The 15405-nt window shown below is 32.4% G+C and overlaps 1 protein-coding gene across 1 annotated transcript in view; it reads right to left on the reverse strand.

Annotated features, from left to right (window-relative positions):
• DAT (Sodium-dependent dopamine transporter) overlaps positions 1 to 15405 on the reverse strand; it is a 97542-nt gene that overhangs the window by 24983 nt on the left and 57154 nt on the right. The window contains exons 5-9 of the mRNA XM_072532462.1: positions 10154 to 10260; positions 8018 to 8291; positions 7010 to 7113; positions 2807 to 3044; positions 2300 to 2528 (exon numbers count right to left, since the gene is read on the reverse strand). Of these exons, the coding sequence (XP_072388563.1) occupies positions 2300 to 2528; positions 2807 to 3044; positions 7010 to 7113; positions 8018 to 8291; positions 10154 to 10260 (952 nt within the window). The remainder of the gene's footprint in view (positions 1 to 2299; positions 2529 to 2806; positions 3045 to 7009; positions 7114 to 8017; positions 8292 to 10153; positions 10261 to 15405) is intronic.

The raw sequence follows: 15405 nt of genomic DNA on the forward strand, positions 1-15405 counted from the left end.
TCTTACAATGTTGTCATGCGTATGTTATGGAGACTGCCAGGTGTAGAGTCTCCGAGGTGACAGTTTGTACCAGGTATTCGCAATGACTAATTTTTCTTCTTGACAGAACTAGATTAGCATATTACCTCTCTAGTTTCGATCTCCGCAGCCAAAGTCACCCACGATATCTTTAACACGTCCTCGCCCTACCTTCGCATTGAAATCTCCCATGATTTTAAGTGTCTGGTTCTTCTTGATCAGTTTCATTAACTCCTTAATCCCTCTGTACAATTATCTTACTTAATTTTCAGGCTTGTCCAAGGTTGGTGCATAGATTTGTATAATGTTAAGGTCAACAGGATCGACTTGGACTTGTAGTAGTGCTTTAATTAGTAATTAAAGGCACATTATTCCAGCGCAAAAATAAAAAACAACGTAGAAAGCATCTGGAACTGGATGGTTGTTAGAGCGATGAGGGGAGGTGATATAAGCTCGGATTATAACACCACACTAAAGATTACCTTGATATTAACTTACACGGGCAATAGAAGAAAAAGGGCAAAGTTTGATACAGCAAGGGAAAGCAGGAAAAATATAGAAGTGCCTTGAAAAATAAAATACGCAATCTTCTCGAAGTAAAACAACATAGCATATAAGCAATGCACAATACATTTAAAAAGTATTTACAAAACAGCTGAGAATCTAATTGAAGACCAAAAAAAGACCATTGTTTATCTGGAAAAAAAGTGACAAATTATGATGACGAAGCGAAACCAGGAAAATTTTAGATTGCAAGAAGATAAAATTAAAATTAATAGTAAGATCAACCAGTAAGAAAAGAACAGTCTGAAAAATACAGCGTTAGAGATAAAGCAAAAAAGTGCCGTAAATGATAAACGACTCTATATAGAATACTTTGCAGATAGACCTTAGATGCAACAAAAAGAAACAATATGACCAAACCAAAGTTATACCAAATTACAAGCCTCCTAAGAGGGAGAGGTTTGACACAAACAGTGCGAATAATAGTACAGTAAAATATTTCGAGTTAATAGGTAAAACAATGTCGATAATTTGGTTGGAAGAAGAGTCTAGACAAGCTAAACAAATAAAATTGTTGGAATCAACGAAAAAATAATTGAAAACCAGGAAAGAAACAAACAATTATCATGCAAAAAATTTGAAGGCATCCTTAATCGAAAAAATTCTAATAGAAATAGCAAAACTACATCTTAAGCTGTTAAAGATGGTGCTGTACATACATAATATGGAATGATGAATAGCTACAAGAAATCACAATAAAACCATACTTACAAAAAAAAAGAAAATGTGTAAAAATGGATCTGGAGACCTATAACACTATTATGCAAAGCGAGAAAGGTCGTAATCAGAATAATAGTTGAGTAAATAGAAACTCTAATAGACAAATCACTAATGTAAAATGAGACAGTATAAAGGCATATATACAAGGCATTTGATTTAGTAGAAAGGGACAATATCTTAAATATTCTGGTTTTTCTGGATTTTCTTTTTCTTTGCTCAAAGCAGTTCTTTGCTGATTATTAAACATTTGTAGTTATTATTTTTTCTACTTCTTCGTCACGTTGTTCATTGGTTCTGATTGGTTCATTTAGATTAATCGTACCACTTATTTTCCGTTTAAAACTACAGTAAAACCTCTGTTAATAAAAATAATTGGGGGGCGAGGCCGTTTCGGATAACAAGAATTTCGGTTAAAAATAACATTGTGTTTTACAGTATTCTTGGTCAAAGTATTGGTATTAAAAAATACTATAATGTCTCTTGAATGTCTTTATTACTCCCTGGTCTAACGGCTGAATTAAGCTCGTGACATTCGGTGGCAAAAATCTGACAACTGTCACTATTTTGTATATTTTGGGGGTGAGTTGGCGCATTGTCAACAAGCAACAATTCGTTGAAGGGAAGGTTTTTTGATTTAAAAAAGGATTTTACACTTGGGACGAATTCATTTTCGAACCATTCTGAAAATAAAGTGGTCGACATCCATGAGCTTTTTTGGCTTCTATAAAAAACTGGAAATGCTTTTTCGGAAATATCTTTCAGAGCTCTTGGTTTTTTTGATTTCCCAACACACATAGGCAGCAATCGGTGAGGGAAATTAATAGAATTGTTACGTTTTGCGATAAAAATTTACTTATTATTGACGAAATTATTGAAAATGTCAGCCGTTTCGGTTAAACGATGTTTCGGTTAAAAAGGTTTCGGTTAAGGGAGGTTTTACTGTATTATTACTTAGCATTTTAGAAAAATATTAAACATTGTTTATAATCTTACTTACCATATATCCATGAAACTGCTATAGCTTCAAAAAATACGGCAAACAACATAGAATAGCCGGCGGCGTACCTGTCCAGTAGAAGAAAAAAATAGAATCCTCCTTGCGAGCACGATGCTAAGCCCACTAGGAAGTAAAGGGTGAATAAACACGCTACAAAAATTTCCCTGTTTCGTCCAATTTTCGGGAACTCGTCACTGAGGGCCGTTATTATGGCTTCTGAACCACCAAACTGTAATGCAGATAGATCACGTTAAAAAAATATTAACTAATAAAATGGTACATAAAAGTCATCTAAAATATCTTTGAAATTCGGCATTTTTAAATACAGGTATTATTTTTTTATACATGCTTAGAAATAATCTGATTTTCTTTCCAAAATCACAATGTTTTGTATTTTAAGAATGATTTCCGAAGTGGAAATCGAAACGCCAAAATAAACTTATTTTAAATTAAAATTGTGGCTTATTAACAATAAAAATAGTAAAAAGTATGTTCAAAAATACTCACCGAACTATCTAAACCTAGTGTGAGCAACATCATAAAAAATATCAATGCCCAAAATATACTGCCAGGCATCGTAGCTATTGCTGCTGGATACACAATAAAAACTAAACCCGGGCCTTCTGTGGCTACTTCTTGAATTGGTCTACCAGCAGCGTGAGCCATGTAGCCCAGCACAGAGAATATAACAAAGCCAGCGATGAAGCTAGTGGCTGAGTTTATTACACTCGTTAATATTGCGTCTCTGAAATAAGAAAATAATTATTAACTTATATGCAGTATCCGCAAAATATAAGAAAACATCATTCCATAGAAAATCTTGTAGACGTTAAATCGAAATATTCTTTGTTATAAATAAAACATATGATAAAATTTGAAATGTCATTAAAACAACTGATGGGTCAAAAAGAGGAAACGTACTGAAATATATCTTAAATTTGCTGAAAAACAGAAAATTCAAACTTACGAGTTAACGGGATATATATGCGCAAATAAACACCTAAGAAAATGGTATACCACAAGGATTAAACCTTAGCTTAACTCTGTAAAGTTATTTATATTTGAAATGACAAAAAAAAGATTGACAATTGATACTAAAATGTGAAAGCATAGGTTAAGATGGTTGTTATTTTCAACGTCGAGGTACTAATCATACAATACGAAGAATTGCAATTTCTTGAAAGAAGTAGGAGAGAAAGACCAAAGACGACCTGGTAGCAGACACTTAAGGTCGTGGCATATTATTATGCACGTTGCGTTTCCAGCACGTAGCGTTTAGTTTCCGAAAAACATAATTTAAATGGTTTTAAATATGAACAACTCACACTGTCCGGAACGTATCGTATCAGACACCTAACGTTTCCGTTCAGTATATTCGAAAACAATATTTTACTGATGCCGACGGCTACGCAACGAGTCGTAACCGGTTGGTACGGATAATGTGAATTAGATGTCCGTCGTTTTCCCCTCGTTGTTTATTTAGGTATTTGTTTGATTTTGATAGATAGTATTTAAAAAAATAATTTTCGAGGCTATTTTGTCATATATGCATGTGTTTTTATTGTTTTGTGACAATTAATCACGGAAGTGATAAACAATTTGGATTTTAGTACGAAAGTGATACCTCTTCTTTTTAAAAATACTTTTTGGTTTGATATGTATGGCTTCGTTAAATGTAGTATTTTGTTTTTTATCTGAAAGTGTAATTAAATTTAAAACATATTCAAACTGAATCCTATTCATTCTAAAATATCCATAATATTTTTCATCGTCATCAATTAATTCTTTGTATAAAGTCTTCACCTTTCTTCTTCCTTTCTCTTAGCATTGGATGTACTTCAAACTTTCTTTTTACTACAGTTTTTCTTTCTTCATCGTTAAGTAGAAGAGTAATTGCACATAATTTTTGCCGAGAAAAGCGAGATCATATCTTCACCGAACCAAACTGAAACGTTCTATCTATGAAAATGTGAACGCGCAGTCCGATTGCTGGACTGGAAACGCTACGTACCGGAAACTATACGTGCACGATAATATGCCGAGACCTTTAGGCAAGACATGTCGGTTAACAGGATCCATATTGCTATGATCCAGGACAGAAGCTTCTAGAGAAATGCAATTAGAGACGGACTCCGGCAAAGATAATAAACAATTTATCTTCGCACCTCCGCCAAACTTTAGAAAATTCTAGTAACCGTGAATTACCTATAACGGAAAAATTAGGACCTAATATCAGCAGTATTGTTAATGATCTTTCAACATCATCATTATATTACGAGAATCAAATATTCTTCCAAATATTCAGAATTTAAATGAAGTTTGTTGTTTGAAAGGAAGATTCCGATGAAACCAAAAGGAAAATTATATAAAAATGCCACAACACTTACTACACCAGGATGATGGGCAGTTAAAAAGAAAGAGGAAGGACGACTGCAAATGACGATAATTAGAATGCTTAAATGGATGACTGAAATGACAAACAAAAAGATAAAATTAAGAACGGTTATATTACGGGAAATTGATGCCAAAATGAGAGAACATAGTTTTAATTTCTAGTTTATTAATTTCACAATATAAAGGTTTAATTCAAATACATATTAATAAACCAAGAGCCGTAGCTATAATAGTTTTATGAGTACTACATTAATAATGGTTTTATAAAGCTTAACCATCCGGATTTTACCTAAGTTTACCGGCTAACCATAAGCTTTTTTTTAATAATTTTAAGATTCCGTAAAGTATTACTAGTCATACTAGTTACATCTGCTTGTCCGTCACGATTTTCTCAAATGACTATATTTTGTATGGTAAGAAAAAATTGTAGGTATAAAAATTCTTAAAAATATTTGGCAGCTACAGAGTTATAAGAGTTGGCTGATAATTTGTCAGATGCCGAGGATATATTGAGTTTGATTTTATTTAATCTACATTGCCGAAGATGACGAAAATATATGTAAACATTTTGTATGCAAGGGGACAACATTAAGACTACCACCTGCCAAAATTGTATACTTACTCAAGTGGAAGATAAGGAATATTAGCAAAAAATATTTTGTTTTAGGAATACGATTTGTTACTTTATTATGCTGCAACGTAATATTTTATTTTTGTACTTTTTTGAAATAAATGATTTGGTTTAACTATCACACGTTTATAGTTATTTAGAACTTTATATTAAGGATACATTTGCATCTTTTGAATTTACTCTATCCTTTTTCTGCTTGCGACATAAAATGCTGCCGCGCGCCCACTCTTGTGATTTTTAAAAGCGCGCCCGCCCGAGTGTTAAATAATATATTTATAGTTACAAAATTTAATCAAATAATCTATGTTAGTACAATGGTTTTTTCCATTAATTAAGAATATACAATAAGAAATTTAAATGATTCAAATAAGATTGGTCTTAAAGTAGTTATCAAAAAGTAATTGTTTCAGTTCAAATTTAAATTTTCCTAGTTGACTTTCCTCCATATTACTGGGCAGCTTTTTATACGCTTATATGCATCTTTGTGCATCAAAATTCCGCATACTTCCTGTACGAAAAATATCCCTTTGCCTAGTATGATAGTCATCTGCTTCTTTACGTGCCATCTCCGGTTGGCAATCATCATGGCTATTCTGATCTTAGATGCTGCCGCTCTGAATAGTTCGATTGATGTGCATCCGTATCATTCCCTCAAGTTACGCAACCATGAGATCCTTCTCCTTTCTACACTTCTCTTGCCCTGGGTTTTCCCTTGTATAATTAATTGAAGTATGTTAAGTATCTATGCTTCTATTCCGTAAAGCAGAGTCGAGAAAATATAACACCTTGCCAGCCTAACTCTCAAGTCTAATTTTAGCTCTCTTGCAAAAATTACCTTCCTCATTTTTTTTAAGTTTGTTCGTACTTTCTCTATTTGAACTTTGATTTCTTTGAAGTAATCGTTTGAGTGATTAATTATTGTGCCAAGATAATTGTAGTTTTCAACTTCTTTCTAAAGTTTTACCGTTAATTGTCAGGCTTTTATCATTATTTTGGGAATGAATGAAATTGGGAAAACAAATAAAGAAAAAAAAACTTTTTAAGTAATTGCTCGAAGTGGTTGAAAATCACAAAACCCTTTGTTCCTTAATTCCGTAAATGGTAAAAAATATCAGTTATTATCAAAAACTACGATGCAAGGGTGATATGTGGACAGTCGATTTAAAAAGAGTTCTTTGCACATAATTAACGAAAACGGCAAAGTTGCTCAAAGTGCTATGGTCATTATATTTTTGGATCTATCCATAAGTCTTTGGTTTATTAGAATACAATACAATTTATACAATATTTCAAAAACTGATAAATTAACCTAAAAGCATCATTAGCTACGAATATTGTAGGCGTAATTGAATTTAAGCTATGGCACAATATTTATAAATTTGGAATTTAACAATTGCTTAATGACATAAGAATGCAACGGATAGGTAATATAACACTTTCATATCGAATTACTACACTAATTAAGAATAAATGTCCAAATTTTGCAAAAATACAAAAACTGAAAATTCACTAATCGTTTTTATTTTAGTAAACTTAATAAAATATGCTTTGTATATTATGACCTAACCTAACCTAACCTTTAAATAAATTAAGGCCTATAGGTATAAATATAAAGGGTGCAATTACCTCAAGGCAACAAAACCGCAGAAAATATAGGGAATTGATAAACAATAATGTTTACTTACTTGTATACATTGTTGTGGTATTTATTATAAGAAGCGTACGCTAGCAGAACTCCAAAACCAGGACCCAACGAAAAAAATACTTGAGTGGCTGCGTCCACCCATACCTGAAAAGGAACAATATATTATACCAACACAATATTTATATATTCTTGCATCATGTTATTCCAGCCACTATTGAGTATAATAAAATATTATTGCTAGTGATTGACTATACATATTCTAATAGCACAAAAACTGATCTACAATATTGATAGATAAGACTGATCCTCAATGGTAACGATGTTTGAATCGATCCCTAAGTCTTTTTAAACAAACTTTTGCACTTTGTTACGTTCATTTATAGACTTGCCTTGATTTTATACATTTTTAAATGACAATTTAGTTTAAGCAATAATAATTTTGAACAAAATTTGGTAGATTATTTTGTTGATTTTCTTCATATTCTCCATCTTCGATTGCTGTTACTGTTTTGTTTATAATTTTTAGTGTAACAGATATAATACAATAAGTCCAAATGTTCCTCTTCCAGTTTCATTATACCTTGCTTGTTTGTTAATAGAGTTTCATCGGTGTCTTTCTGTCTTTACACTGAGTGTTTCGGGTTAATGTTTTAATCCTGTAAAATTTAAGTTTCTATAAAATCTCTACATCATTTATCTATTTAGGTCTTCAATATTTTGAGAAGTCTATCGACTCTTTTTTTTGACCTGTACATTCCGCATTCTTCCTTCCGTTTTACTCGATATTTTGCCATCAATGTGTTTGTTCTTCTGTATATCCTATTTTTGGATTAAAGTTTCAAATTTATTTTCAACTTATTCATTAGTTTAAACACTCATTTTCGTCCATAGCATTCTGTGTTGTTTCTACCAAAAAATGTTCTAAGATATTACTGTGTTTTTTAAAGTATTTATCATGTCTTGAACTTGTCAGTCTATCTTGTTTATGTATAAAATCTTTATACTTCTGAAATATTTTACACTTTTATATAGGTTTAAAAATACTTACTTCTGCAGATCCAATGGCACTAAAATTCGGATTCAAATAGTACTGAATCCCTTCCGCAGACCCAGGCAGAGTGATCCCTCTAACTAAAAGTATTAACAGAACGGCATAAGGAAATAAAGCTGTGAACCATACCACTTTTCCCGAAGTGGAAATACCTTTCCACAGAGAAAAGTAACAAATAACATATACAGCTAAAAGGCACAGCGCAATGTCCCATTTGATGGCACCCAAATCGTGGAGTCCTTCGCTTTGGTGAAGCTCCAGTATAGCTCGACTAAAATTAAAAAAGATTTACTATATACATATATATATATATATATATATATATATATATATATATATATATATATATACATATATATATATATATATATATACATATATATATACATATATATATACATATATATATATATATATATATATATATATATTTATATATATATATATATATATATATATATATATATATATATATATATATATAGTAGCATGTTGAAATTACTTAAAATATCGATATGCAAGTATAAAAATTTTCTAAGACGTCCCTGGGCTAAGTATTAAATATTCCTGTTAACATTGTGAGGTAAAAGAAGAAAAATTCCAAAATATGATTTTATCGATTTGTACATGTTATTTCTACAATTTGAAAAGTAGTTTGAGTCAAGGTCGTTTTATTATAGGTTTAACGAGAAATTTGGGTTGTTCCGGTTGCGAGAACAGGTTAGATTTGAAAGGGGAGAGAAACTGGCCCCGGCAGATATTGAGGTCGAGGGGAACGCAAGTCAGCTTTGAAAGATGGCCCATTGAAGACAGACGTCGTTATGTAGTTTTGCAGAGACCGGCAAAATTTGATAAAAATAGTGGACTAGACTCTATGTAATATGTCAATTTAGAAAAGAGTCACCACTATTTTTATTTTTTTAAGTATGTACCCAAGAAATTAGTGTCATTTAAAACAAATTTGAAATATGCCCACATTGTTCCAGTCTTTTAAGAGGCAGATTTTTAAGTTTTGTGTTCAACCTCGAGCTTCAACCTCAAATGGTCAGTTCTTTCATAGTATGGAGATGAAGTTTTTTGTTCGAATAGTACGAATTTTATTAGAACCAGTTTCCGACCCCAGACGTTATGCAGAGTGAAATTCAAGGAAGGAAGAACCTTTCTTTCCTCCAGCGGGAAGTTTTCTCGAAGCGGCGTCCATTTTAAATGGCTAGAGGTCTTTCTTGTTGTTTCTATTTGCCCTTTTGTCCAGGAGATTTATGTAAGTATCAATTTGTTTCATTTTTTGTAGTTGCCCCACGTTGCGATTACTTATCCACGACCGCAGCTCTCCAAACAAACCCTGAGTGCAGTTCGCACAAGTATCGATTATTTTGCTAGCCCTATCTCCGCCCCAATAATTTCTATCCCCAATTCTCAACCACCATAGTAATACCCCATGTGGTGGCAAAATATTTTGTTACAACATATGTATATATATATATATATATATATATATATATATATATATATATATATATATACACTAAAATAAAGCTGAATATTTTTAAAATTAATGGGAAATTTATTTTACGAATGGCCCTCGTAAATGTATAACACTGTTGTCGTTTTCCAGGTTTTACTCTGCGTTGGATCCTTTTGTATTTAAAAGAAATCATTTGTTTGACATTTTATTAAGATTTCCTCTACTATTCTCAATAGAGACTTGATCGAAGTTATTAGTAGTTTCTCCGATAACACTAAAATGCCGACATGTAGACTTTTTGAATATGGAATCGTGATAAATTGAAATTCCCCATCTTCAAATTTATCTTTAAGCAGTATTTTCAATATCTTTAAGTCCACGTTAATATAAAATTTTTGTTTTAACACTTCTCTCTCTTTTTTCTTTTCAGCAATAAACATAGATTTTAGGCAATAAAATCGATGTTTACTGCTATTACATTAATAGATCTTCCAATGATCCTCTTAATTTAAAATAATTTGACTAACTTAAAAGAAAATGGTCTGAATATTGACCGGAACGTTCTTTTAGAACTATTCGTGAAATTGAACGTTTAATGTTGTATAGAATCGACCTTTTTCCTCCGTTTTATGTTAACAAAAACCTAAGTGGTAGTTTAATGCTCTTACTTGAAATATTCCGAAGCAGCTGATGCAAAGCGGGAGTCCGATGGACCTGATATTTCTGCAAGCTCGGACCGATTGAAGTCGGAATAGTTTCTAGTTGGAAATTCAAACTGAAAAAAAAAATATATACATCTTTTACGAGGTTAGTATACGACATAATGGAAATAAATAAACATGTTTTTTATAAGTAAAAAGATGTATATTATGATCGTTGATTAAACTGTACTAAAAAAGTTAACAGAAAATTTTTATTTATTAAAAAAGTATAATTTTTACAAAGTAGAGATAAATTTATTATTTTATATGTCCGCATTTGGCTGCTAAAAGAGCTTAAACACGTCGACGCATGGTCTCGATAAAGGCTTGAATAGTTTCCTGGAGGTAAGTATTATGATTCCACTTATATATGAGCGTTTCAAGTCATATCAGGCGAGTTGCCTGGTCAGTCAAGACCTTTAATTTTTTTTGTTTTAAATAAGTTGAAATACTATTAGCCTTGTGGCAAGGAGCACCATAGTGCATACATATGGGTTCCTCTTCTCCAGGAAACCATTTCTGTAACTGCGGCAAAAGTCTCGTCTCGAGTACTTTCCGGTACTGGTCTTGTCTCATCGTGTTTCCACGACGTAGAGACAGCCACAGACCAGACCATGAGTGACGGTGGGTGTTTGATGGTAGGCACAATGCAGTCGGGCTTGTATTTCTCGTTGGGACATCTCCGAACAAACTTCGTTTTTTTGTCAAATCTTGAAAAACGGATTCCTCCGAGTAGCAGACATGAAATCAACAAAATTTTTAGAAATGCTCATGTTTTTTGTTTTTAATATTGATATTCAAGCAAAACAACACAAATTTTCCAGTCTTCCACTGTCCAGTTTCTGTATTTTTGTGGCCATTCGAAAAGTTTCTTTAACATAGCCAGAGTAAGCCTTGGCTTTCGAGCTGGTGTCCTAGCTACCAGTTTGTTTTCGACCAGTCTCCTACGAACTGTTCTTTCCGAAACACAAATTCCTTCATCTCATATCTCCTGGGTAAGCATTCGGAGTGGTTTCTTTCTGTTTAATAGGCAAATATCTTTTATTTTGCAATCAGTCCTAGGAGACTCGATGTCTTCCGCTGTAACCCTTACGCTTTGGATCCAAACTGACTCCAGATGCAATTTTCTGTTTTATATACCTTACAGAACTTCTTGATACTTCTACTATTGCTGCTATTTCATTTTTAGACATTTGTCCAGCTTTTAGGAGTCCAAATACCTGGCCTACTCGTTTTGATGACAGATCAGCGTTTTTCCCATCTAAAAATGTATAAGATCCTTAATTGTACCAATAAATTTATTGCATATGTTTATAATCTAAAAAATTATAGAAAAAAGGATAAAATAACTCACCTCTGCAATAAAATTTCAGGTTAAAACCGTTTAGAATTCAAATGTTCACAGACAGTATTTGAGGTTATAAAATGCACACTAGTTGACAGGTCGCAATGCTGTCTAGAAATGACGGATAGGGCAGTGTTGCCAACGTTAAAATAGTACAATAATGTTATCATACTATATTAAATGTCTATGCGAAAAAATAATAACAGTAAAAAAATGCAAATTTTTAATGCTTGGCCTAATAATTCGACCAGATACTGTATATAGGGGCACTTTATTTCAACAAGTTTAAAATTAATTTAAGAAATAAAATGCAAAGGTAAGGTTTTGATACCTGTACACTATATGGCTGAATGCATACTTTTTTTAAATAAGTAAATGTAAAATAATAATAATATTATTAATATAAAATAACATGAGGTAGTTTTTTATCAGTTCTCATATCAGGCGCGGCCCCTGCGATTGGGGATGCTTTCTGGGTATTTTTAGCCCTTACCCAGGAATTCCCAGGTGTTCCACGGCGTTTTGTTTCGTGCCGTCTCTCACCTAAGGGATTCGTAAAATGGCGTTCCAAACAACTTTAAAAGATACTCACATGGTTCCAATGCACTTGAGTTTTTAAAAAGCCAAGTTTCGAAGATTGATCAAGATAATCTAGTGCCTAGCTTCCACCCTCATTTTGTTTGTCCCAGGTTATTCCACATTATTTTCGCAGTGTGAGATGCATTTTTTTGTGTTGCAGTAAATTTTGAGTCTATTTCCAATGCCAGAACTTTTAAAGGAAAAAAATAACATTTAGTGAAATTCAGAAAAGAACAGCCTTTATTTCATCAAGCAGAAAGATTTTTGTAAGTGGCGTCCATTTTTTAAATAGCTTAAGAACCTTCTTGTGTTATGTTTGTCCAGGAGATCAATGTAAGTACCCCTTTTGATTTATTTTTTTGGTTACAATAGGTGTAACTACAAAAAGTAGTTTTGTTGTTATTGTCATATTGTATTTCTTGGCTGTGGTATTGAAGATGTGTGTTAATCTTTGGAGCTAGTCTTTTGTCTCGGTGATTAATGCGGCGGCGTTATCTGCATAATATAATACTTAGATTTCTTTGTTCCCCATTCTGTAACCATGATCTTTACGTACTGCTTGTATTATCTCGTCCATTATTATATTAAAGCGCTTAACAAGTCGCCTTGCCTGACTCCGCTTTGTACTGGTATACAATAAAGTAGATGTTTTTGATCGTTTGTATAATATTGATTGGTATGTTTCTTTTATGCAGTAGGTATAAGATGTCTTCGACTTGGATGCGATCGAAAGCCTTTGTCAGGTCTATAAAACATAGATATACTGATTTATTCTATATGAAAATGATATGCATAAATATCTTGCAGTAAAGCACGAGCGTAAAATGGACCTTAAACAAATGAAAACCGGACCAACTTCTAAGTTTGAGCGAAGAGTAAAACAACTAAATCGATCATATCTTAATAATAAAATCTGTTTAAGGCAATAAATACGTACTCATTTGGTATTATAAAGTGGTCAAAAAGTAATATAGAAAGTCTTCAGCGGGAATTAAGAACACTTCTCACAAAGGCGCAAAAACACCAACCAAGTGCAGTAGAGAGAACCACATTACCGTGGTATAAAGGGGGAACAGGACTTATGGATATTGGTGAGCAAGTGGATAAACAGTTTGCTAATTTAAGAACCTATTTTCAGGTGTAGGCTAAGACATCTATTGTATATAGAGTAATTTGTACATCAGATAACACAACGCCGCTTAAACTGAGTTTAGAAACGATAAGTATGGTTTTCTATGGTTCATCGTTAAAGGAAAGATCGAAGGAAGACGAGGCATCGGACGAAACAAGTTATTTTGGCTGCAAAACTTACACAAATTGCTCGACATCAGGGACGCCAGCACAATTATACGATAAGCATAATGAGGTGAGGGTACATAAAGAAAAAGAAAAAAAAAGGCTCCACGAAACTTTTCTTTGATTTGATTTGAATTCCTGTAATTGACTGTATACAATGCATTACAAAAAATTTTTAATTAAAAAATTTCCTTTATAAAAGGTTTAATAATATACTTTTCAGAAACGAAATTTTTTAAATAAAAATTTTTTGTTTACTTTTTTCTTTTCTCCTTTACAGATAACGCCATTGCGCTGAGAATTTTATCTCACTTTTATTCTATAGTGTTTTATCGTATATTTCTTCAAACTACATTTTTCCTAATAATTTAATTTTACCTTTGCAGCGAAGTCATGTATAATAAAAAATTTGCCATATTTCATATTGTTGATGTTGTTTCGCAAAAATATTATGTTACCCAAAACATCCATTATTAGGAAGCATATTGTAGTTTTTGTATTTCATTTTACATCGGGTAAATACGCTGAATATTTTTTTGTATTCCTATAACTTTTTGAAGCGTTAAATTAAGCAATATGTTGTCAAGACAGAACAAGCAAAACAAGAAATTGAATATTGTTCTGAAGCTATTTTCTTGTGGCATGTTAAAGTAATTACTATTTAAATGGGAATAAGCCACAATTAAAGATTAAAGTATGTTTATTGACGTTTCAATTTCCACTTCGGAAATTGTTCTCAAAATAATGTTTATATTTTATTGGATTGGATCCAATAGATCCAATCCAGGTCCAATATCAAGTGAATTGTTAAAACTGGTCAATGAAAAAACATCGATCTTTTAGTCCAACTACTAAACAAAATCTATTCCACAGAAATCATTCCACGTGAAATGCTGACATCAGCATTACCATGTCTACCAAAGAAAGTAAATGCCAAAACATGTAGTGATTATCGAACGATCAGTCCAATGTTGCATACCTTAAAAACCCTTCTAAAAATCACCCATAATAGAATACACGCTAAGCTGGAGATGGATATAAGTGATTTCCAGTTTGGATTTCGGAATGGAGTGGGCACAAGAGAGGCACTTTTTTCTTTTAACGTGCTGACCCAAAGATGTTTGGATGTTAATCAAGATTTTTATGTATGCTTTATATACTACAACAAGACATTCGATAAAGTTCAACATGATCGACTTACTTGGATAGAAGTACTCAAAAACAAGAATCTGAATGTGATGGATGTAACATTCATATCAAATTTATACTACAGCCAACGATCAAATGTGAAAATTGGAAGAGAAGTGTCAGAAGAAGTGGAGATAAGGAGAGGAATCAGGCAAGGTTGCATACTGTCGCCGTTATTGTTTAGTGCTTATTCTGAAGAAATCATACAAGAAGCTTTGATAAAAGAGAGAGTCGGCATAAAAGTGAACGGAAGTTTAATTAACAACATTGGGTATGCCGACGATACAGTCATAATAGCCGACAACTTGGAAGACTTAGAACGAATAATGAACAAAATATTAAGATATAGTGGAGAATACGGACTCTCTCTTAACATCAAAAAAACCAAATTCATGAAAATTAGCAAGAACAACAATACAAACGAAATATTAACGGTAGGCGGCCAGCAGATTAAGAGGGTAAAAAGATATATATATACATATATATATATATATATATATATATATATATATATATATATATATATATACATATACTTACTTGGGAACGATAATCACAGAAAATAACGATTATACTGCAGTAATAAGAGTCAGAATTGAAAAAGCACGTGCCAACTTCGTGAAAATGAAAAAGTTTTTATGCAGCAAAGATCTGACATTGGCCCTCAGAATAAGGCTAATTAAATGCTATATACACAGTTCACTCTACTATGGAGCTGAATCATGGACATTAAACTAGAATACAATAAATCGACTTAACGCGCTTGTTCTCGCAAATCAGAAGTTGTATCAATTAATGAATTATACCGATA

The sequence above is a fragment of the Diabrotica undecimpunctata genome, chromosome 5, assembly GCF_040954645.1.
Source record: "Diabrotica undecimpunctata isolate CICGRU chromosome 5, icDiaUnde3, whole genome shotgun sequence".
In the NCBI taxonomy this organism is placed as follows: Eukaryota; Metazoa; Arthropoda; class Insecta; order Coleoptera; family Chrysomelidae; genus Diabrotica; species Diabrotica undecimpunctata.